The sequence below is a fragment of the Apis laboriosa genome, unplaced genomic scaffold (genome assembly GCF_014066325.1).
Source record: "Apis laboriosa isolate Shangri-la unplaced genomic scaffold, ASM1406632v1 scaffold34_cov151, whole genome shotgun sequence".
Taxonomy (NCBI): Eukaryota; Metazoa; Arthropoda; class Insecta; order Hymenoptera; family Apidae; genus Apis; species Apis laboriosa.
Window position 1 is genome coordinate 8,416,324 of NW_025222928.1, and position 24,515 is coordinate 8,440,838.

At 34.6% G+C, this 24,515-nt stretch overlaps 2 protein-coding genes across 5 annotated transcripts in view; one reads left to right on the forward strand and one right to left on the reverse strand.

The window, feature by feature from the left end:
• The window catches only part of LOC122715127 (prolyl 4-hydroxylase subunit alpha-1), a 321,169-nt gene extending 314,322 nt beyond the window's left edge, over nucleotides 1-6,847 (forward strand). For all 3 annotated transcript variants that reach the window (XM_043937050.1, XM_043937052.1, XM_043937049.1), the window contains 7 exons: nucleotides 3,967-4,134; nucleotides 4,288-4,460; nucleotides 4,576-4,842; nucleotides 4,940-5,164; nucleotides 5,231-5,296; nucleotides 5,405-5,570; nucleotides 5,731-6,847. In XM_043937050.1, coding sequence (XP_043792985.1) covers nucleotides 3,967-4,134; nucleotides 4,288-4,460; nucleotides 4,576-4,842; nucleotides 4,940-5,164; nucleotides 5,231-5,296; nucleotides 5,405-5,570; nucleotides 5,731-5,825 — 1,160 coding nt within the window. In that variant the 3' untranslated portion in view covers nucleotides 5,826-6,847. The remainder of the gene's footprint in view (nucleotides 1-3,966; nucleotides 4,135-4,287; nucleotides 4,461-4,575; nucleotides 4,843-4,939; nucleotides 5,165-5,230; nucleotides 5,297-5,404; nucleotides 5,571-5,730) is intronic.
• Nucleotides 6,848-15,623: 8,776 nt separating this feature from the next.
• On the reverse strand, nucleotides 15,624-23,460 carry LOC122714935 (J domain-containing protein). Of its 2 annotated transcripts, none has more exons than XM_043936736.1 (4): nucleotides 22,131-23,460; nucleotides 20,224-20,325; nucleotides 19,963-20,079; nucleotides 15,624-17,615 (listed from the first exon to the last, which is right to left on the reverse strand). In XM_043936736.1, the coding sequence occupies exons 1-4, from the start codon at nucleotides 22,212-22,214 to the stop codon at nucleotides 17,436-17,438; spliced, it is 483 nt and encodes a 160-aa protein (XP_043792671.1). In that variant the 5' UTR covers nucleotides 22,215-23,460; the 3' UTR covers nucleotides 15,624-17,435. The 2 variants fall into 2 exon arrangements, with proteins under 2 accessions (XP_043792671.1, XP_043792670.1); XM_043936735.1 differs by having other exon boundaries at nucleotides 15,624-17,660; nucleotides 22,131-23,455.
• Between the last annotated feature and the right edge of the window lie 1,055 nt (nucleotides 23,461-24,515).

The window sequence follows — 24,515 nt, forward strand, 5'->3', positions numbered from 1 at the left end:
TCTCTCTCTCTCTCTCTCTCTCTCTCTCTCTCTCTCTCTCTCTCTCTCTCTCTCAGTTTTTATTATTATCTTCTTTTAATACGTTCGTTTGATCGATCGTGATATTTCATCGAGCGTAGATGAATTTAAGAACGGAATAGAAACGCGATCCACTAAATTCGAGGCAACGTGACTTTTAAAATGAGTAAATATGGTTTCTCCTTCCTTACTTTCTTTTTTTTTCTTCTCCGACGAATTTAGGATCCGTACTTTTATTGCCTCGCCGAGGGAATTTCACGAATTTGCAAATGCACTCCTATCCCATCTAGTAGGGAGGGGTTTGTTTCGAATCGAGCTCGTGAGCAACCACCTTTTTTTTCTTTCTTTTTTTTTCCTGTTTTCCATGCGATAAAAACTTCCGACCGAACGAGAGAGAAGCGAGAATTCGAGCCGAATCAAAGCAGCCGTGAAGTTTCCTCCAGAAGTGCGGGGAGATCATTTCGAACAATAACGTAGGTTCTTGCGTCTACGATAAGAAATGGAGGGGAGTGTGAAGGTGAAAAGTTCTTTCAAACGTCTCGATAACGTCAAACTCTCGAGAGATGTGATTCTCCTCTTTCGAGAGAAAAAGAGGCTTCTTCTTTTTTTCTTCGAGATATCGATGAGAAAAGATTCTTGGTAAAAAGATTGTTCTAATAAAAAAATATTCCTATAATGTCCATCAATTTTCCAAAGTGGAATTCGATCGTCTTTCTTTTTTTTTTTTTTTTAGAGAGAAGAAATTTCCTTTGAACCGAAAAGGAAAAAAAAAAAAAAGAAAATAAAATCCTTTGAAAGGTTGAACGCGTTAGGAGGGTAAATGATTCATTTAGGAGCCATCCACGCCTCGTTATCGCATTAGCCCGAGCTGCTGCTTCCGGCGGACAAAAAAGGGGGATGGAGGGGAAAAAGAAGGAAACCGGGCTCCTTGTTCGCCGGTGAATTATTTATTCGGGGTGGGGGAGACGGATAAAACGTTGCGAAACGAATCGAATCGAAAAGGAATATTGGCTACCGATGTTACCTGTACTTAACGAATAATGAATAATTAATAGACCAGTTTCTTTCATCATTTTCTTTCCACAATTGTCGCCACTATTTTTCCTCTCTTCCTTCCTTTTCTTCCCTCCTCGATTTTTTTTCTTATTACGCGGTCGTTCGAGCTTTTTATCGCGACAAGAAAGTGATTTTTTCGCCGAAACGAGAATACGGGCCGTTTCCTTGCATCATTTATGCTCCCGCCACGGAGAGTTCGATGAATATTGAATGGGTAATGGAGAATGATCTACTCCTTCGCTAGATTCGGTATCCTTCCTTTAAACTCTCTCTTTCTCACTCTATCTCTGGAGAATAGCGGAGCAAAAGGATTTGTTCCGAAGGAAAAAGTGATTTAAATTCGTCGTTTCATCTTCTATTCGAAGGAAAAAAACTAATAAATAAAATTGCGACGAAGCGAATGGTTCAGAATCTTAAATGGCGGGAGAGTTACGTATCGTTGGTTAAGATTATTGAATTTGATCGAAAATCTAATCTCCATCGTCTTGGCGGTGAATTTAAATCTCTATTCAATTGGCCGTGGATTAAATTAAAATAAATTTAATTTCAGTTAATATCAGGCGTAAAGCGCGAAACAACGCGAAATTTCCAGTTGCTACGATCGGCCGTAACTGATTAAATTATAAACGAGTGATCCCCTTCCGACTTGCAAACGATTCTTGCAACAAGGAAACGTTGTTCCCTCTTTTTCTCCCGCCGCTTTTTTTTTTACGACTCGAAACTTTGTTAAAACCCGCGTAAAACTTTCCCGGCTATAAAGCGTATTTACACTCTGTTATATTTAGCGTATCGATAAATCAGTAAATTCGAGTAAAATACAGGAGAGTGGAAAAATTATGCCTTTACTCAAATAATTTTGTTCGGGAAGTAATTTCGTTTTTTCACACGAGTGTCGCTGTCGAACGTTTATCCAGCCAACTTCATTCGAAACCGTGTTATAATTATATTTTGAGAGTTGGCACTTCGTGGTTTCTTTGTAAGAAAAATTCGTTCGATTCTGTGCAGTTTGTGTTTTTCGTGCGTGATAACAAAGATGAAAGATCAAAAGAAACATTTTCAGCATATTTTATTTTTTTATTATCGAAAAGATAAGAATGCTGTTCAAAGAAAAAAGAAAGAAAAAAGTTATGCGAAGTCTGTGGAGAAGGTGTATTACGCTAGTGTTATAAACTGGTTTTCTAAATTTCCTTTCGACAATTTCGATATTAAAGAATGCGACATGTTCTGGAAGACCAGTTGAAACTGATGAAGACAAAATAAAGGCACCGATTGAAACAAACTAATGAAGATTGAATTTGTCGAGTTCGACTGTTCATGATCACATGAGACGACTTGGTCATGAAAAAAAACGAAATTATTTTCCGAACAACCCAATATATTCGTTCGTGAAACAAAAGGTAGAAAGAAAGAAATTTTTATCCTCATAATTACATGTTTATTTTTCTACTTTTCTGAAATGTTTGTCTTTTTTCTTAGCATTCCTTTAATAATTTCGAAAATCACTATTTCGATCGATATGACAGTCTGGAAATACAAATATTGAAATGTTTGTCTTTTTTTTTAGCATTCCTTTAATAATTTCGAAAATCACTATTTCAATCACTGATAGTTTAAATAGATGATTATGTGGAAATACAAATACTGAAATATTTGTCTTTTTTTTTAGCGTTCCTTTAACAATTTCGAAAATCATTATTTCAATCATTGGTAGTCTAAATATATTGTAATAAATGATGATTGTGTGGAAATACAAATACTGAAATATTTGTCTTTTTTTCGTAATTTCGAAAATCATTATTGCAATCATTGGAATAATCTGGATGCGCTGCAATAGATGATGATTATATTAAACAGTAAGTATGCAACTTTAAGAGTAAAAAAATAAAGACAAAAACAAAACTTTTCGATTCATATCTCTTATTATTTATTTAATAATACTTTTATTTATAATAATACTATTATTTATTATATACAAAAAATCTGACAAAATCTGATAAAAGGATGCTTAGGTTGGAAAATAAGGATATGCTTTTTTTCCATTCCTTTTTTTTCCATTCCTTTTTTTTCATTCCTCGACCCGATCACCTAACCTAACCTAAATCTTCTCCCTTATTTAGCTCGAACTTTCTCTCTTCCGGTGAACCGCGAAAAACTTCGCAATCTGGACCCGAAAGACCACCCCGGAAATTAATTAACGAAGCAAGTTTTTCCACGAGAAAGAAAATGGAAAGAAACGGTCGAAGAGACGGTAGGAAAGGTGAAGTTCTTCCATCGTTTGACAACGAGCGGAATACGTAAATGGCGGGGAGAGGAAAGAGGCAAAATGTTTGGAAGTTGAAGCGAAAGAAAGTTGAGGCCGGGATCGTTCGATTCGAAAAATACAGGAAAGGAAAGGAGACGTTCGTTTTTTCAGCTTTAACTTTCAGATTTCCTAATGGTTGTCCATCAACCGGTGTTATTACGAATCTAATTATGATAATAGAGTCATGAATTATACAGAGTCGGGCTCAGAGTCGTCGGGACAATCAGGAAGCGGGATGGCTACGGGTCTGGAGGAGAAATAAGCCGAAATCGCGGGAATAAATTTTCTTTTCCCGTTGCCAAAGTTTTGTTCCTTTTTTTCCTTTTTTCTTTGCGAATAATACCGGTTGGAAATTCTGACGAGCTCGTGAATCTATGTAGAATTAGCGAAGTTGGACGAAAGAGAGAGAGAGAGAGAGAAAAAGAACAGAATATTTTTATTTAAATCGATTCGTTCGAATGTATATGTCGTGAATGTGTGTGCATGTCGCGAAACTTAAACTTTTTTTCTCTAAAGTTTTACGGAAGCAAGAAAAAATAAAGAATGAAAATTTAATTTAACCTCTATACTGATCTTGTTCCTTCTTGCAGCCAGCGATTGTTTCGAACTTGGAAGACAGTCTTATCATAATCGTGATTACTATCACACCGTCCTGTGGATGCAGGAAGCCATGGATCGTCTTCAAGAGGAACAAAACGCGACCACAACTTCGAAACCAGACATATTAGAGTATTTGGCATTCTCGACGTATATGCAAGGTATAATATATATCGCTATATATGATATATTTACGAGAAAATACGTGTCCAATAATTCACGCGTTTCGATGAAGAAATTTATACAAAAGACAGTACTATAAATTTCCCAAGTTTTTTCGATGATAATTTATTCGTGAATCGAATCGTGTCTAGGTAACGTGGCGCGAGCTTTAAGCATGACGAACGAGCTATTGGAATTGGTGCCGACGCATGAACGTGCTCTGGGCAATAGAGCTTACTACCAAAAGGAGATTCAGAGCAAAGCGAGCCAATCGAAGAAAAAACGGGGCGAAGATGGTCAAGATGACACCGCTGTTCCTGCACAAGTAAGATAATGATTCTGCTATGACGTGTCTGATGCTATTTCATAATAAATTCTATCAAGACATTTTTTTACTTATTTCATTTTTTGTGATGAACATTTTCTTACGAACGTTTCAGCATTTCACAGTTGCCGAGGAAAGAGTAAAAACTTTGGACGAAATGACAGAGAGGGAACGTTACGAGATGCTGTGTCGTGGCGAGGTAACGATTCCGCCAGAAGTGCAGAAGAATCTGAAGTGTCGTTACGTCGATCGTGGAATTCCCTTCCTAAAAATTGCTCCATTCAAAGAGGAGGAAGCTTATCTCGACCCGAGGATAGTCGTTTACCACAACGTGATATACGACGACGAAATCGAGACTATTAAAAGAATGGCGCAACCGAGGGTAATGTTGATAAAATAATAATGGAACGATACAAATTGTTTTCGAGAAGAAATAAAAAATGATTTTTCCAAATGATTTTTCTTTACAAATATTGCAGTTCAAGCGAGCTACTGTACAGAATTACAAAACTGGTGCCTTAGAGATAGCGAATTATAGGATTAGTAAGAGTGCTTGGCTTCAAGAGCACGAGCACAAACACGTGGCAGCTGTGAGCAGACGTGTGGAACATATGACGAGCATGACTGTCGATACGGCAGAAGAATTGCAAGTGGTTAATTATGGTATTGGTGGTCATTACGAGCCACATTTTGATTTTGCGAGGGTAAGTCAGAATTAAAGAAATTATATTAGCAAAACGATTAAATCGATTGATTGTTTTTATACATAGAAAGAGGAAACAAATGCATTCAAGAGTTTGGGAACTGGGAATCGTATTGCAACAGTTTTATATTATGTAAGTGATACCTAGAAAAGTACAGAAAAATTATTAAATATTTTATTAATCTCAAAATTTTATTATTGTTATTTAAGTTTCAAACAAACGTATTATTAACTATTTCAGATGAGTGACGTAGAACAAGGTGGAGGTACTGTTTTCACAGCCATTAACATTGCTTTGTGGCCCAAGAAAGGTAGCGCCGCCTTCTGGTATAATCTCAAACCCAATGGAGAGGGAGATTTCAAAACTAGACACGCGGCATGTCCTGTTCTCACGGGTTCCAAATGGGGTATGTGAACTAACAAAATCTTCGAATTTCAAAATATTCATTTAATATTATAACAATAATAATAATAATAATTGTTATGGTAGATATATAAAAACAAACTGTAAGGATCTTTTCAAAATTTTCTTTGATAAACATTAATCGTCTTTTTTTTTTTTTTTAGTGGCAAACAAATGGCTTCACGAAAGAGGTCAAGAATTCCTGAGGCCGTGTACTCTCGAAAATCAAACGGCCGATGAAGCTGACGTCAGGCACTGAATCGTTATTCTGACCCCGGATCGTCATTAGTGAAAATGAACAGAAAAAGAGAATGTTGATAAATCTCTAATTTCCTTAATCGACTGCTGAAACGCGAGAAACTTAAAGTACATCTACGCCGTTGTAAACAGTGTGTTTAACGTTGAATGAGAATTATGAGAACATTGAAATTAATTCGCGGTGATTTTTTTATAAGTCAAACAACTTTTCTCGATGGTAAAAAAGCATAATTTTAAACGATCGCAATCTTGATGAGAAAACTGCCAATGTTTAATTATGCATTTAAAATAATGAAAAAAAATATATATTTTTATTTTTTATCTTGTAAGAAATATTACAAAAATTGTACGGCAGTTTTCTTTTTATAAATTCGTTCATTGTAATCTATGAATAATATTATCCTTAGATCCTAGGATTTTTACAGAAGCACGTAGGCGGTAGCGTATGTTAGAATATCAAGCAATAACAAGTTGCACATTTGGGCCAGTTACTAGTTTTTTCCCTAAAAGAAAATCGAAATTCTTGTGATTGTGTACAGAAGAAAAATATCGTGCACAGAAATTATATGTAACAATCCTGTGCAAAATCCTAAACATTTTCATCGCATTTATTAACATAATTAACGTGTAAGAATGTAAAATGTGGAATCTAGTATTCCTGTGTTCATCAAAATATTCTAATGAAATCTTTAATCACATCGTTCCTTCTCCTACGACATGTTTCACCCTCTTAATTGGGTCTTTTTTGTAAATAGTAGTAATATAATCGAGAAACGTCGACAATTTCTTAAATCCATTCGTCTTGTATACGAATCATTTGTAAAAATAAGAAAAAAATAAAATAAAAGAGGAAAGGAGAAATGACAAATGGAAAGAAATATAGAATCTATCGACGGAGAAACATGTCTGTTTTACACCGTGATATTGATCTTAGCATTTAAGATGTTATTTTGCGAGCTTCGATGTCCGTCATCGTGGAACGAACAAAAATTTATCGAAATTATTAAAGTAGAAATCAAGTAATCGAAGAGTATCTTACCTTAGATACCATCATTGTTCTTTATTCCTTCTCCTATCATATACAATCGTGATCCTTGTATGTATGAAAAATTCAAAAAAAAAAGTCTCTTCAATCCTCAATTTTTAATTAAAATTGTTAAAAGTATATTACGTATAAAAATGTAAAAATAATGTTTTTATACAAACACGAGCTTGATAATTAATTTCACATATTTTTTTTTTAAATTTTATATTTTTATTTAAAGCTATATTTTCAATATTTTATAGCAGTAAATGAAAAAAAAAAAAAAAAAAAAACTTGAAAATCGAAATCTTGACGCAAAGGACGCGCACTATCACCACATCATTTAATACTCATTATCGCAAAATTAAAAACTATTTAAACAAACGAATATTTAAATAGAAGAAACTTTGCATTTTTAAATATCTTAAATCATTAACTATATAAAAAAATAACACTTATTAATATAAATTTTTTTTGATTTTCTTAATTTTCACAACACAAAAATTTGCACGTAGCGCGGCGAACTTGGAACTAAGAATATTTCGTACCAAGATATACCACATAACATGGCGAACATAGATTGTACGTTGATTGGTTCGTTTATTACCAGCAATAGCTATGAACCAATCAAATTAATACATTTGTTGAAATTAACATGTTATTGGTATAACATTTTATAACGTAATTCAGTGTTTAAAGTGACACCAAGTGATTCAAATTATTGTGTTTGTCAAAATTTGAATTTAATATTATACGTGATAATATTATAACAATTTTTTTCATTAGTAGTGACTAATTTATTAAATGATGTCATATTATTGCACTATTGAACTATTTTTCGAGAAATTCGACGCATCCAAACAGGTAATAAAATTTATTAGAACAGAATTTCAAACTGCACAAATTTATAATTGGTTAGATAGATTAGAAAGGATTTTGGTGCAAATTATAAATATATACAATTTTATGTAAATTTAAACATACGATAAGTTTGAACACATATAAATTGTTTCGATATCAGCATTCGAATTGAAATAATATCATCGATCTAGGTTTTGATCAAACAAAGTTGTTACGATTCATTGTTATCGTACTTAAGAGATATTGTTACATCGAATGAATTCAAACAGCTCACTTCACAATGGTTATATACGGTGCCACGGAATCGCTGTATTTCCTGCGTAACGTATAGTTTGTAAGTTCATTTATAACGCTCGTTACTTTATTCAACTAATAAATCTTAAGATAACATGACATAATAAAAATTTATAAATCCTGCATTTATTATAATGAATAATTAATCTTAAACTTCCTAATTTTACATTTTATTAATTCAATTCGTTTTATGATATATGATTTATATACATACGTGTATATCAAAATATATATTATTGTTTATATTAATTATATACATTATTGTTTTATTTTATTAATTCTTTATATAAAGGTAAGATTAAGATAAAATAATATATTTATTTATTTATTTTTGTTTACTTTCATTCATAGTATATTTAGCTAATTTAGCTAATTAAATAAAGATTAAATTCTTAATTATTTATAACTTGAAATATAAGATTTTATAAAAGTTATTTTTTTCAATCACACAAAAAAATATTATTTTCAAAAATTCATAGTATATTGTTATTTAATAAAAATTTAAATAGACCACAAATTTGATATCATAACCTATGCTAAATATATTTTCTCCGAAACTTTATTACCTTACAAAAGAAACGAAACTTTGTTATTTCACCTAGTTACCCAACCTACATCCGTTATCAACTGAAAGTGCATATTTCTAACTCGATTATGACAATACTCTTTTCATTTTAAGCGTTTTGTATTTAGTAATCGACTAATTTACAATGATGAACTCTGACATTAATTATTCGATGGTACGATCACATCCGATTGTTCGCAAAATTGACGCCACTTTCTAAGGGAAATGACGAAATAAATGGCATTTCTAATTAGCAATCTCATTTACATCATTCCATTGGTTAGGTTCGCTAGGTCATCTCTTCTAGATAACTATAGTAATTCTAATTTCATAATATCCTATTTCCTTTTGAAACCGTATTACGTGGATCAGTATCTGCTCTCTTTCTTTCTTATTGGACTAAATTTGTCCATTGAAGAGAGACGAAACTCGACACCCACGGAATAGTCCTCCGAATCGATCCGGTACGTATGTCCTCCTTCCTCCAATTGATTCGAACTTTGTCATTCCCGAGCAATCTATATTTTCTTGCCATCCCTATCCTCCCTTTATCACTGTGCCGCTCCTCGTTTTATCAAGCCAGCTCTTTTCTAATACCTTTCTCGCTTTTTTTATCTTTTTCTCCGTATCACATCTTATTCATCTTTTCAACTTATGAAGTGAACTTTCAAGCGAGTTTTTTTTTCTGGTGAATTTGCAAGGTAATGAAAAAAAATTGTAGATTCAGAATAGAGGGATTAAAAGAAATCTTTATTAAAGAAATATTGTATTCATTTTTTTTTTCTTTTTTTTTATATTCCACTATTAAGAAAATTAAATATAGTACATAAGCAATCATTAGAAGATTATATATAAATCTTTAAGAATTATTATTCGGTTTAGAATTTTGATCTATATTCAACGTAATAATAAATGAATATATTAATAATAAATTAAAGCGAATTAAAAAAGAAATGTATTATTTTTTTCTTTCATTATCTTTTCATTTTGAATTCAAATTGACTTTCATTCCTTTCAGCAATCCAATAAGTTATTATAATAAATTATATATCCAATTTTTATCCGCTAACTTGTAATTCTTCTCTCTCTCTCTCTCTCTCTCTCTCTCTCTCTCTCTCTCTCTCTCTCTCTCTGGCTCTATCCGACGAGGCAAAATTTTCTCGTAGCATGTGTCGAGTCAATTCGATCAGAACTTTGGATGCGGGAGTGAGTTTATTTTATGAAAATTTTATGCCACAAGTTTACGCCCGCCGTTATTACGTGAAAATAACGAGAATTCGTGGAAAATAACAAGAAAAGCGAGAAACGATGATCGAAGCTTTTATATTCCGATATTTAATTATTTTCATGGATGTATGAAGCGATGAGAATATGGAATATATGGAATATATTGTGTAATTCGTTACACAATCAATGTTACGAAACGTTGTCAGCTTATTCGATATCAAATATACGGCCTAATACTCGAAATAATTGTTCGATATGAGTGTAGATTACGATACGTTTCGGAACTAATTATTAATTCCATTATTACGTAATACAATATCCAGTTATTTTAAACATTTCCTTCACTTTCTTCCTTCGAATACGAATTCGTCTAATTAATTCTTTATCCTTTTAATTGTATTAATTATATCTCGTTACGAAAATTGAGTCTTGAACTTGCATTCAAAAAAAAAAAAAAAATGAAATGAAATGAAATTCATTCAACGTAAATTGAATTTGGAACAGCATCGTTTTATGGTGGTTTCCATCCTGAGAAGATTTAAATGCTTTTTAGTTAGTTATCGATGCATAGAGTTCGTCAAAGTATAAATACTTTGGATGGGTAGGAAGATATATCAGGTGCAACCTCGAGGTTCCTTATTAAATTTTTAAAACCGTTTGCGATTCTGACGTAATTTTCTTATATAATTGCAGAAAATTTCTTTGCAAAAAAAAAAAGAAAAAACAATTGATCGTCCATTTCACTAATTGTAGTCATTTCCTTTTTTTTTTTTTTTTACTCCGAATTTTAATTATTAATTATCGTATTATTCTCGTATATCTAATTACGTTACAAACATAATTTAATACGTCCTTTTTACTTACTTAAAAGCACAAACATCTAGTGACGTTCGTCCATGGTGACGTTAAACAAAATAAATACTGAAAATAGCTGAACTTTTATACCACGATATAATCGATAGTGTAAACAAAGTTCAAAAAATATTGGACCGATGTAATATTCTCTCATTATAATGTAAAATACGTATAGGGAAAGTGAATTTGAAAAAAAAAAAAATTCGTACGCTTAACGATTCCAAATACTCGAAACCTCTTTAATCGCCTCCTCCGTAACCGATAAACCGAGCAACACGAGGGACAGCGGGACGATCGATCGACTAGGTCAAAGTTTAAAGCGATGCTCGAAAGGCTGGTGGGATCTCGCGTTATCTGGCAAACGCAGGCCAATGTTCGTATTAGGTCGAATCGAGACGAGTGCATCCGCGATAATGGCCTCCACAAAGCCCTCACAACAATTGCGTCGTGGCACACCTGGGAAAATGGCGCACGATATTTCGATTCGAGGGAGAATAGATTCGTATCGATAAAAAAACGGATTGATTGTGGAAAATGTATTTATATAACGGGTACCTTAACCTCTGTGTCTAAAAAGAAAAGTTTTTACAAAGATGTTTTCGAGTAAATTGTACGATAGAAAAATTCTCGAAATCGAAAAGCGGTTATAAATGTGCGCGTTACACGATTGAATCGAAGCAAGTAGAGCGATAATGGCCATCTAAATGAGTCTCTTTAACAATTGCATCGGCACGCCTTCGAAAATGGATTATTTTTTCCTCCTTGATATTTCGATTTGATCAATGAATAAAAAAATAACCACGTGTACGTCGTCTAATGAGGAAGGTCTAATAAAAAAAAAAATGAAATGTCAGGAAGTTTTATAAGGGTTTTATAAGTTCGAATAATTTAATTAACAAATGTGACTGCAAGTTGTTTGATTTACGTCCATATTATCCTCCAATGTTCAATCTATTTTATTCACATAAATCTGAAAAATTGGCCAATGTAACACAGGAATACAATTGGACGTAATGTTTCGTAAGATAGTAATAATAACATCATGGCTTTCCATAAAAGAAAATACAATTCGATCTTTTCAAAAGAAAACACTGTTCACAAAATTTGTCCAACGATTTGTTGCTAGAAAGAAGATCGAAGAAAAAATTTAATTCAGAAAAATATTCAATTGATTCCATAAATTAATTCATAAAGAAATTTATCTATAAGAAATCGATCTAGATCTAAGATTTGTAAGAAATTAAATAAACAAGCTAAACGTATCTATAACTCGTTTTCCTTTCAACGGCGAAAAAAATTGCAAAACGATCAAGGGACAAAAGGATCGATCAAAGGGAAGGAGTTGTATGCCTAGCTTTGTTCAAAATAGCGAAAGTAACAAAGCATCGTATCGATCGAAAGAAGAAAAAAAAAAGCGGTCGAACGGACGGAAGGGAGAAGGAGATTCGACGAAACTTCGTTACTAATTGTTATTTTATCCCGTGGACCGTGTTTACGTCCGATTCGACACGTTCTATCTTCCACAGAGGTTTACGACGGAGAATTTTGCTGCTCCCCCCTCCCCCTCTTCATAAAGAGAATGCTGTCCAACCGATGAATGATTGGGAACTGGAGCGAGGCATTCGTTTCGCGCTTCAAGGAATTCCCGACAATTTCGCTCGTTTATCTGATGAGCGCCACTATTTGCGATTCTTTTGCTCGTCAAGATATTCTACGGGAATGATAGGATGTGCTGCACGTTCCATATTCGTTGTCCAAAAAGGATCGGAACGTGGATTAATTAATAATTGGAATTTGAATGTCCTGAAACCAATAATCGTTCCTCTATTTACTGATTGGATAAATAGAATTAGAGAAAAAAGTTGAGATCGAGAATTCTTATGTGGGAACAAGAGATGAATCGCAGAAAGCATTGTTTTCACTGTTTGATCTTACTGGTTACAAAGCCTCGTTACAATTTGTTGTATATGTTATACTTGAACTTGTATAGTATGGGTGTTGCCATCTGGCGGGACCATATGGAGATGGCACTTGGTGATCATGCGTGTCAGATATTATCGCGTGCCACATGTTATTAAAATATAATGTTCCTTTTTGTATTATGAAATAAATGCTACACTTCCAAGTCACAAATTTCATTCCATACATAACACAACTATTCGTTCTTTTCTATAAACGAAAAATTCTAAAAAGATTCTCGTCTTGTCTAAAATATTATATAAATATTATCGAGATTCGGAAATAATTCCATTGGAAAGTAACCACCCATTATTTTTCCATCACTTCCATCCTGGACCTCGCCGATTAAAATTGGAATTTTCCATTCGACGACAAAAGAGAGGTAATGATAATTGTCCACAAAGGCAGAGCCGTTTGGTCGTTTCCATTCCATCGAGAGTTCCATCGATGAATGAAAGGTGTGACAGATAAAACGGAATGAATGCCCGCTTCGACAAACAAACGACGTTTAAGTTTCGTGTTGACGCGTGAATTAGGCCACAGTTCCGCGCCGCGTTCTTCTTTGCATAAAGAAGTGTATATTCGCGTGTCGATCCACGTGGAAACGTGCTCCAACAGATAGGGAAAGTTTTCCATTGGTGACAAAGGATCGCGGCCGCCCATTGTTCCCCCCCGTTGTTACACTAGGTTATAATTCAATTCCACTTTTTTCCGCCCGGTTTCGATCCGCCAATGATTCTAATTCTCCTCCTCTCCTGGAAAATTTAATCTTGGATTTCCGTGGATTTGTAGGGGAGAGGGAATTTCAGTGAGGTGTCTAATTTTCTGGATGATTGTTATTCTTCTCTTGGAGGGAATAAAAAATTTTTGAGATATTTGTGATTTGTGAAGAATACTCTCGATGATTAATTTCTAATTTTCTGACGATCGTTCTTTCTTAGAGAGAATAAGAATTTAGAATTTCGAGAGAAAAGTGTTTTTTGTACTTTCCAATTTTCTGGATAATTGTAAAGAATAAAGGATTTCCGGAATTTCGAAAAATTAAATATCTTGATGATTTTCACGTGATGTCATCGCTTTTAAAAATGGTTGTTATTATTAACAAGGTTATATAATGACTGTTCGAATTAAACTGTTTTTAATTAAACACATTTATTGAACCTTTAATCGTATAGATACATCTCGTCGCGTCGTCCAGCGCGTGACGATTATAATATAATATATATTTATATTTATATTTATATTTATATATATATATTTATCTTATTCGTTACATATCCATGTGTATGTATATATATACTTTATATTTATACGTAACAGATTCACGCGTTTACGAGGGAAAAGGAAACTGTCGTTGCCCGACATTTTAAAAAAATAACTTTTTTACTATATTCTCTCTCTCTCTCTCTCTCTCTCTCTCTCTCTCTCTCTCTCTCTCTCTCTCTCTTTCTTCGAATATGCATACGGTAATTTGTATATATAAAATCGTTCCTTATTAAAAAAAAAAAAATTCGATGAATGAAATGAATAACTATCGAGAAGAATAGCGAAAAAAAATATTTCAGGCTTTTTCTTTTTCATTTAAAATCATCGCCTCGATTAAAAAAGGGAAAAGGAATTTCGTTTTTTTCCTTCGAACATATACGAAAAAAAAAAAAGAAGTGTAGCGCGTGAAATGTCCCGCGTCACAATCGTTCACAATGTCTTTTTTATCTGTTTTCATCGAACGACAGATTCCTCCTCGGCTCCGACCGGATGCACGATATCATCGATAGGTCGATCGCGCGGAAATAATAAATAGATAGAAGGTACAGTGTTCCACGAGGTGGAGACGCGTCTAGAAAAATATAGATGTGGGAACAACACACATACAGGATGTCTCTAAAGTTGCGTCTTCGTTCCATTTTTTTTTTCTCTCTTTTTCCTTTATATATCTATTTATTTATTCTTTTTTTTCTTATTTTTCGCTGAAGACAGATGCACGGGTAGTGTGATGAGATCTACGTACATCGTTCGTAACGTTCTCGATTTTCCACGAGTTTTTCTTCTCTCTCTCTCTCTCTCTCTCTCTCATATATCGCTTCTTCAATTCTTTTTTCTTCTTCTTCTACGTAAGAAACTCGAGAACGAAACACGATTTCTTGATCCTTTAAGAATTTCAACGCGTGCACACGCATTATCGATTCTTGTTTTATAAAATAGATCGATCGTTTTATAAAATAGATATATATGCATGTATATATACATATATATTTTTCGATCGTTTCCAACCACATTATTCTTTCAAAAATGATTCTGTTGATCGACAGCGCGTGTGTACTTCGATTCGAGTGTACACTCTCGACAACGGTACATCGGCCATACTTCCGGTTCTTCATCGTCGTGCCATCGATACGCATCGATGTCCCGTCGTATATCCCTATACAATAAATTTTGGTTACCCTTTCCTCACTTTCTTCACTCCTCGCTTTATATATATGTATACACGTCTCTACGAATCGTCCGATTCGAGTATTCAGAAATATTTCGCGGGGACGAATTTCGATCCGAAATTGTTCTGATTCAATGGCGTCTCTCCGATTCGAGGGAAAATGAAAATAAATTCGAGGAGGCAGGATCGTTTTTTAAGGCCTTTACCTCGAAGCCTTACTTAACATTATTTAATACATCGAAAGGTCACATCGACATACATACATACATACATACATACGAGTCTGTACTGTGCTTCTATTTTCGGCCACCGATCATTAGCTGCTAAACGGCTACGTGCCTTAATTACGCGAACGTGGCGACGCTCGGTGCATTAGAAAATTTTCTTCGCCCTGGCTAGCTCTATCGGTATCGGTATATTAGGTGGGTGCAAAAGTTTCTTTTTTTTTTTTTTCTTTTTTTTTTATCTCGCTTCTTACGTTTTCTACTCTCTTCGTCAATTGTAATCGGGCTTATTATGTATTATAATTAACGCTACGTGGTGACGATGAGTGCATATCCATTGTTCTCCCAAGTTTTATCTCTCTCTCTCTCTCTCTCTCTCTCTCTCTCTCTCTCTCTCTCTCTCTCTCTCTCTCTCTCTNTCTCTCTCTCTCTCTCAACGATCAAAGGAAAGAGATACCAAAAGCAATACCTCGATTTTAAAATATCTTTAAAAGATAAAATCAAGCGAATTAGAAGGAAAATTATTAGATATAATAACGATTAACCGACGCAACTTTTTCAACCACCTAATACACGCATTGTTATATTATACGGATAATACAAATAAAGTAACGAAAACTAATCGGTTATCGAGGAAGAAGAAAAAAAAAAAGAAAAGAAAATAAAAGAAGATACGAAGGAAATATATAAATATGTAACTCGCTGTCGTGACACGAAATCCTATTTAACCATGAACGAGAGTGAAAATTAATCAAGGAATATCGTTCAATCCTTTCGCTCGTACGCGTAATAGTATCAATCAAACCTTTCGGAGAAAAAATTCGCGAATTTTCACAAGGGGGATCGGTTCGAACATTTTCTTTTTTTTTTTTTTTTTTTGGATTGTTCGTCGCAAAATTGATCCACCGTTTCTTTGTTATGTTATTGTTCCCCTTTTTTTTCAGTCTACGTCTGATGATGAGGTCGAAGTCATAAACGTTTCGTCCGATCGATTCTTTTTCTTTTTTCTTTTTTTTTTTCCTCGTGAAATTTTTATTCGGAATAAAAGCGAAAGGATTGATCGAAATACGGAAGGGATACAACACTATCAAGGAATAATAACGCGAGAACTATCATTATATTATTACCGGTTACGATTTCGTTTTGAACAATCACAAGTGTGGTCGAGAGAAAAACGATATATATTTATATTTTGCGTTTGACACAGGTACAAGTGCGCCGATCATCGATTTGCTCGACAGTCGAATAATCATACTCGAACAATTTATCCAAGCCTCGAACGCTCGAGCCATCGTTCGAAAATATACTTCGATATGTTCGTGCTCTCCTCCTCTCCTTTCTCCTTACTTTTTTTCTCTTCGATTCACACTGTGATTAAACTGTTCGAGTATTTTTTGACACTGACGAATATACTCGTGGTACTCGATATACAGTAGAAACAACGAGTTACTTTTTTTATTTATTTATTTATTTATTTATTTTTCTTTTTTTCTTTCTTTCTTTCTTTCCTCTAGCTACTCGACGATACAAGAAGTTACCCAAGTTAATCGGTCGGTTTTCCAGTTTTGATTTTAATCGAAAATTGATAATGTGACAAATACGAAAACTGGACCACTTAAGTGAATTCTTCACTTGGCGAGCAACGTTACGTTAGTAGAAACAACTATTTAATTTAATTTCCCTCTTGAAGGATTCCCTTTTTGAAAGGAATCGCGAGAAAGAAAAAGAAAAGGAAAAAAAATCTATACATCATCTTTTCCCTTCTTCCAGACGATCTCTCGTCTCATTTATTCGATTGATATTTGATCTTTCGAATTTCACTCTCTCATCAACCGTTCTCCACTTATTCACAATTTTCACACAACAATTTCCCTGGAAACAAGCTTACATACTTACATCCCTTACCTTATCCTCTTCTAAAAAAAAAAAGAAAAAAAAAAATTCTCGATTACGAAACAAAAGGAAGCCAACCGGATAAACCGAATTTAATAACTCGGAATTTAATAATTGGCCGATCACAAATCCCACGAGAGGCGATGATGTCGGCGAGTGATGTCAACGATTTCATCTTCTTCGTCCCATGGTTTTTGAGGTTGGACACACGCGCACAAGAGACCCCCCTCCCGTAACGGGGACATAGGAGGGGAGAAATCGCCACCTCGACTCGACTTTTAGATCTCGTAGTTGCGAAACTTGTTCACCACCTCGCTCGGCGCCTCCGAGTCCCAGCCAAGATCGCGGCGGGCCCCGTAGTAGATGTTCGCCCCTCCCTCCGATGCTCTTCTGTGGGCGTTCGTCGACTGACCCTTGCCCGCGTGGCCCGGTGAACCGGCCCCCTCCTCGGAACCGTCCTGCAGCATGCGATCCTTCGTCTTCGGTGTGCTCCAGTGCATCGACTGTATACATAAGTCAATATTTCTTCCTTTCTCTCGAAAGAGAGATATTATTGGATCACATCGTTTTTCGGTTTTTAACCATTTCGTTACCGCAACAACAAAAATGTGCACAGTGCTCGAGAAAGATCTCGAAGGTCAGGCGTGTTTACTGTAACCCGAGTAGTTTCACGGTTCGTTGAACACATTCGCGTTTAATACGTTGACTGCCACGCGTGTTTCTAACGAAATTCTCCTTCAGGCCACGTGGTGCGCCACTGTATCAAGTGTGTTCCAGTACCTTCTACCGATATTTTAGTAATGTCTGATGGTCGCAAGAATGATGTCTCGCATCATTTGTTTCCATCATTACTATATTCGCGTACGCAATAGAAATATTGATAATAGTAATTGTATTGACAATAGTATTGAATAGTAGTATTGATTTATATAGTGTATTTTGGATATTTTAATTTGGATAATTTGGATTACAATTTGGATAATATGACTGTCGAATGCCCTTCGATTACAAATATTTATATATATATATTCGTAATAAATATACTTCTTAGTTGTGAATTGTATATAAATTATTCGTGTGGCTTGTCTATTGGAGACCAGGGTTTCTCACAATGTCACAGCAGGTAATCGTGTCCGATGGTCAAAGCACGATATGTTCATAAACTATCTAATTGTTGTATCACCATGAGACTCGTGATACCTCAAAATTAGAAAATTTAGAGAATTATTANGCAGGTGATAATCGTGTCCGATGGTCAAAGCACGATATGTTCATAAACTATCTAATTGTTGTATCACCATGAGACTCGTGATACCTCAAAATTAGAAGATTTAGAGAATTATTAGTTACAAAATTATTAGGATTATCCGAAAATACAACAAAACGGAGTCAACATAATATCGATTCGGAAAAATAATTCTGATATAAGTATTAGACTATATGCAAATTATGTTATTCAGATAAAAGACGATAAACTGACCGATCAAACGCACGAAGGAACTTAAAAAAAACTAAACAACTTTTTATCCAAATTGTCCAGAACTCAGCTTTGTATAGAATGTTTTAAAATTTTACATTCAAAATAATTTTTTTAATAAATTATTTTTTTATTATTTTTATTACAATTTAATAGTTTTATTACACTCTGCAGAATATTTTTTCAAATGCCTACGAAGATCGTTCATAAGTAGTCAAATAAGGGTTACCCGAATATAGATAAATATAGCGGCAGTCAACGTGTTAATCGCACTTTCGAATCGAATAACATTACAGGATATAATAATGTGATATAATTATGTGATAATAATAATATCGCGTGAGAAAAACGAAATATAGATACTACATTTTCAGAGAAAGATATTCGATGCGTACGATAATTCGATTCACTCGTACAATATGCGTCTTGCGCGGAGCGACTGTAATATATCAAAATTTTACGTCATTTTCACTTTAGTCGGCCGTAATAACGAAAAGGTTAATTTCGATGAATTTATTTCTCGTGAGCGAATATTTTCGATTGATAAGTGATCCAATGGTTGAATTTGAGTTGGTCGAAGGATGATACAGATATTCGTACATTTTGTGAAAAAGGGAGGATGAGGATGGATGGAAGCAATCGTGCGAGGATTTACGAAAAATTAACCCTTTGCGCTTCTTTCACGCGATTTTCTTCCTCCTTCCACCCGTTCGTTGAATTTCTTAGCTAACTTAAAATGATTTCAAGCGCGAATCAACGTAAAATTTTTATATTTTAATATTTTGTGTTGAATGAAAAAAAATTTATTGTCACCTTCTTATACTATCACTATTTTTCTTCTCTCCATTGTCAATTTCTTGTAATAAGGAATTATAATATTTTTAATATAATTTTAATATAATAATATAAAAATATAATAATTTAATATAATAATTAATATATATTATATTTTATAATAATTTCGTTATTTAATAACGAAAAACTCATCTTCGAATTAATTTCATTACCGTATTCGATGCTTGCAAAATTCGAAAAAATTTTGAAAAAATAATATTTCTATTGGCTGTCAAATATTTCGGACTAATCTCGAAAATGTGGATAGTATATTATTCTACGCTTCACAAGATCATATGTAGAGAGCTTAGGAATCTATTCTATATGAAGCGATATCGCATGATAGTCAGCATTGGGGTGCAAAGGGTTAATAAATCGATGAAATGAAACCTGGAAACTTCGAAAACTCGACTTTTCTTGCGCCATTTTTATACTGTTCCACTGCTAGGATAAAAACGTTTCCAAAGTATTATCATACCCTCCCCCCTTCTCACCTGGTGCACGCTGTCCTTCAAACCGAGCCACTGCTTGTAGCTGATGGCGATCCCGCTATGCCTCCATTTGTCGTATTTGCTCCTTTGCTCGGGGTCACAGAGAACCTCCTTCGCATGCTGTTGCAAAAAAAAAAAAAAAGAAACCGTATTAACGTTCTCATCAATCAAATTCTTTCAATTTAAAATCCAATCGAATATATAAAGATTTTTGAAATTTTCGATTTCAGATTTCGAAGTGATAAAGAAAAGAGAAAAACGAACCTTCAATTGCTGGAATTTTCGTTCAGCCTCCTTGTCCCCTTCGTTCTTGTCGGGATGATATTGGAGAGCCAGCAGCTTGTACTCCGCCGTGATCTGTTCCACCTGGTGGACAAATTTTTTAACACCGTTTATCGAAAAGGAAAAGAATCACAGAAAAATTTAATTCCATCCGATTCGCTGTATCTCTTCAACGAGACAATAATTCTTAATAATTCTGAATTAAGATTTGTTTATTTATTTATTTATTTTTATTCATTTGTACCGTGAGGATGCGATGATCGGTTGTCCGTGAAACATTTTTAAGCAGGGAGGTGAGAAAAAGGTTGGGAAACACTGGCACAAAGAAGACCTAACAAAGCCTAGAAAATTGGATGTTGCTTTAGATCCTGTTTAATGATCGAACGAATGAGGAGGGACTGTTCACCGTTCGATTTTCTGGAGACGACTGGACGGATATTTGCCGGCCAATTTAACGAAATTTGCCTAATGGGGGTTAGAGTTAATGAGATCATCGTCGCTCCGTCGGTAAACAGGCCAACGCTCGTTAACCGTTGGGTTTTATTTTAAACCGACGCCGTTTATTTTTAGTGAGAAAGCATCGTTGAACGTTGATATAATTTCTTGGCGAGTCAACCGTCACTTTTACTCATAGGCAAGAGAATAGATTCTTTACTCGTATAAATACTCCGTCCGCGATCCGCAAAATTGCTGATTAATTTAAATGGATTTTATGGTAGACTATTTCGATTAGATGATTTCATTCTCATTTTCACGGAGTATGAACGTGTATGTATGAAACGTGGTCGCATTGTCGATGAAAATCGACGTATTTTTTATTTTTATTTATTTTTTTTTTTTTTGTTAAACGAATTGGCAATCCGAACGGTCGAGAATTAATCGAGAAGTTGGAGACCAAAGCGCTAATTGAACTTGTGCTCAACGGTGATGCAATTATCCTCCGTTGACGCGTCCCTCCCGACAGCGAACCTAATTAACTCGGCATAACTTTCGAAAGTATATTAAACGCATACGTAATATTTCGTTAAACACTATGGGATCCTATCAACTTTAAACCTCGACCGATATTAAAAATAATTTCACGTGTACAAAGGCAAAATTAGTGAAATTCGATTGTTAGTTTTCTAAAATTTTTCTTTTTTTTTTTTTTTGGATTTTGAAAATCGTAAGGATAGGATTCAACGTTCAGGTTGGAAAAAACAAACGGAAATTTTGGCTTGGGATAGGCTTCGTGGAAAGTTTCAAGGACGGGGAATTGGAAAATTGTTTGGGAAAAATTTTCTCGAGCGAAAAATTTAAAAACAGCCAACGTTGCCAACGCGAATACGTTGAGTGTGAATAATTTAAGAAATCAAAAATATTTAATCGAACGGAAAGTTAACGTTAAACGAACTATTGCATCACACCTATATTCTAAAATTGGAAGGTAAATAAATAAAGCGAGATTCTATTTGTAATCGATGACATACGATCATCCACGGGTCAATATTTTAACTTCTCACAAAAGTTTCCATCCCATCGTTGGAATGCAATATCAAAAAGAACTTGCATCATCCAGAGCTAACATCAACTCTGACAAGGAAAAAAAGAAAAAAAATCCAAACATCTAAAGAAACTTAAACTAAATCGCATAATAATAACGTGAACATAGAAAAAAAAGAGGAAAAAACGAATCAAGAATTCCTCAAAGAAAAATAATTGATTTTAAAGTTTCAAATAAAATTATTTTAACTTAGAAATATCTTATCCTACTATACTTAGAAATAATCAAAGAATAATACTATTCTTGAATCGACTATTCGAATTTATTCAAAGACCAACCAACCGTATATAAGCGCGAAAAAAAAGTTACATTCGATGCAATTAACCGACTTTACCGGGAAACTTACCGTCGAGGACTCGTCGCACGACAGCAGAGCATAGTAATCCTCTTCCTCGCTAGGCTTATAGTTGATGGCGTCTTCGACGCTCATTTTCTCTCGCTGAATCTTTCCGTTTCTTTTTTCTCTCTCTTTTTTCTCTTTCTCTCTCTCTCTTTCTCTTCTTTTCCTCGATTCCTCTCCAACCAAAACCGAAGATATCGGGACGATGAAAAAAGTCGAAGCGAACGAAAAATCGAGACAACCCTCTTCGTTCACTCGATGATCGATTCGAGCACAACGTGGATCGTGACACACGTTTGTGATTACAGAGACAGTGATATTTTACGATGATTTCGAAGGATCGCTCGACCCGTCACCTGTTGCCGTGTCGCGCGTCGGACACTCGAGTGAGCCGAACGAGGAAGAACAGTGTCGGAGACCCGGAAAGACCCGATTCCCGGGAAATTGCACGCGTGTGCGCAATCCAGCCGCGGCCACGAAGGTGGCCGTCGATCGTGGCTTTCCCCTTCTCTTGGCTCACCGTTCCTGCGCACTTGGACCACAGGTCCTCCCTGTCCGAAGGATGATCTCTTGATTTCTCGCTTACCGGCTGAGCCTTGTCTTGAAATTTTTCGGATAAATTGCCAGTTTTCAGATGGATTTCTTTTTTTTTTTTTTAATGTCAATAGTATAATTTATAAGAATTAAAGATTTATTTAATTATAAAATAAACGAAAGTTTATTTGATAAGTTGATTTTATTTTTTCGTTATTTCTCTCTAATTCGATTCGATTTATCGATGAATAAATAGATTTTAAAAGTATTTCGAGGATATACAAAATATTTTTTTTCCGTTTTCGAGCGCGCTATCGTTCGATGGAAATAAACGTCTCGGAAGAAGAGTGGAAAATCATCATCTGCGTTTCTCAACCAACTATCCGTCATTGAAGTTGATTAATTAACGCATAACGCAAGACGGATCGTTCCCCTTTGAACAACACGCACGATATCGCGTTTAATTAATATTTCAAGAGTGAAATTCGATAATCCACATCGCATTTATATCCTGACTCGTTACGTCGCTGTTGTACGAAAATCGAGAATCGCACAAATATCGACGAATCTGACCAAAATTATTCACAAATGATTAATTACACTCGCACAAGTTTCGATCCTTCGTTGATTTTTTTCCATCAAGTGTTACACACTGTTCTATTCCGTTATGTTATTTTATAAATGGTTATATTAATCTTTTCCAACGGATGAAAGTATTATATTCGGTATTTTATATTTCGTTATATCAAATTGTATTACGAATTCTTGGAGCGATTTCTTTATCACGTGAAACGTTAACAACTGGAATCGACGCAGGCGTATACTGCGCTTTGATTACATGACATTCCAGAAACTTGTGGCTTTCACTTGCGGCTACGTGACCTCGAACCTCTTACCGATGTTACCGACCGAGTGATCCATATCTCGATCACAGACACTTCACAGAACAGATCTAACGTTCGATGCATTTTCATTTTCGCTGTCATTCTCGACCTTATCGATTCAGCACAAGTAAATTCGGCATTTCCAAAATTTAAGATATAATTACGAAACGAATATTAATAAAAGTACAAATATAATTTCAATTTTCCGCGTTCGACATTTTCGACGGCGAAGAATTTGAATTTCCAATTCGCAATGAAAATAACGAACGATCTGCGATAAAAATATGAAAAATCGAATCCGGTCCTATAAATTTGAATTTTGCTTAGGTTTTTAAATAGAACGCTCGAGGAGAACGAACGCTCTTTCTTCTTTCCTCTTTTCAACGAAATAAATATCTCTCTCTCTCTCTCTTTCTCTTTCTCTTTCCGAAGAAAAAAAATATTTTCGTGAAACGGAAATCTCCTCTTGCAACTTTTCCTAATTTATCTCTTCTTCGAGAAATATAAATAGAGATATAAATAGAAACAAGAATTCGAAATAGTGGAAATTTTTACGATTGAAACGATCTTCGCTTATTTATCTTCAAACGTAATTCGATCTTCTAATTATACAAATATATTAAGCTTAAACGACTTCTCTCTCTCTCTCTCTCTCTCTCTCTCTCTCTCTCTCTCTCTCTCTCTCATTTTTACAAGAATTGCGAACCGTTCTATTCGACTTTCGAGCGAGGACGTAATTAGAAAAAAAGCCGAGAGGCTTATTGCCACTAGAACATGGTGGCACAGTTTCGTGTATACATACGTTTCGCTCGGTTCAACGTTTTCAACTCCCATGAACTTGTGCTACGATATATTCACCCATCTCTCCACGACCGGGCTCGATTTTACCTCGATTACAACCGCTCGAAAATTAATTTTGCGCTACTTGTGCTACTATTGGTGGTCTGCTGAGAAAGAAAGGATCGACCCTTTT

Excerpts from the sequence above, each read along its gene's own strand:
- LOC122714935 (XM_043936735.1), bottom strand. The coding sequence starts at position 22,214 with ATGAGCGTCGAAGACGCCATCAACTATAAGCCTAGCGAGGAAGAGGAT. Across the intron at positions 20,326-22,130 it reads CGTGCGACGAGTCCTCGACG|GTGGAACAGATCACGGCGGA; the intron begins GTAAGTTTCCCG and ends TTTGTCCACCAG. Across the intron at positions 17,661-19,962 it reads TGAAGGACAGCGTGCACCAG|TCGATGCACTGGAGCACACC; the intron begins GTGAGAAGGGGG and ends TTATGTATACAG.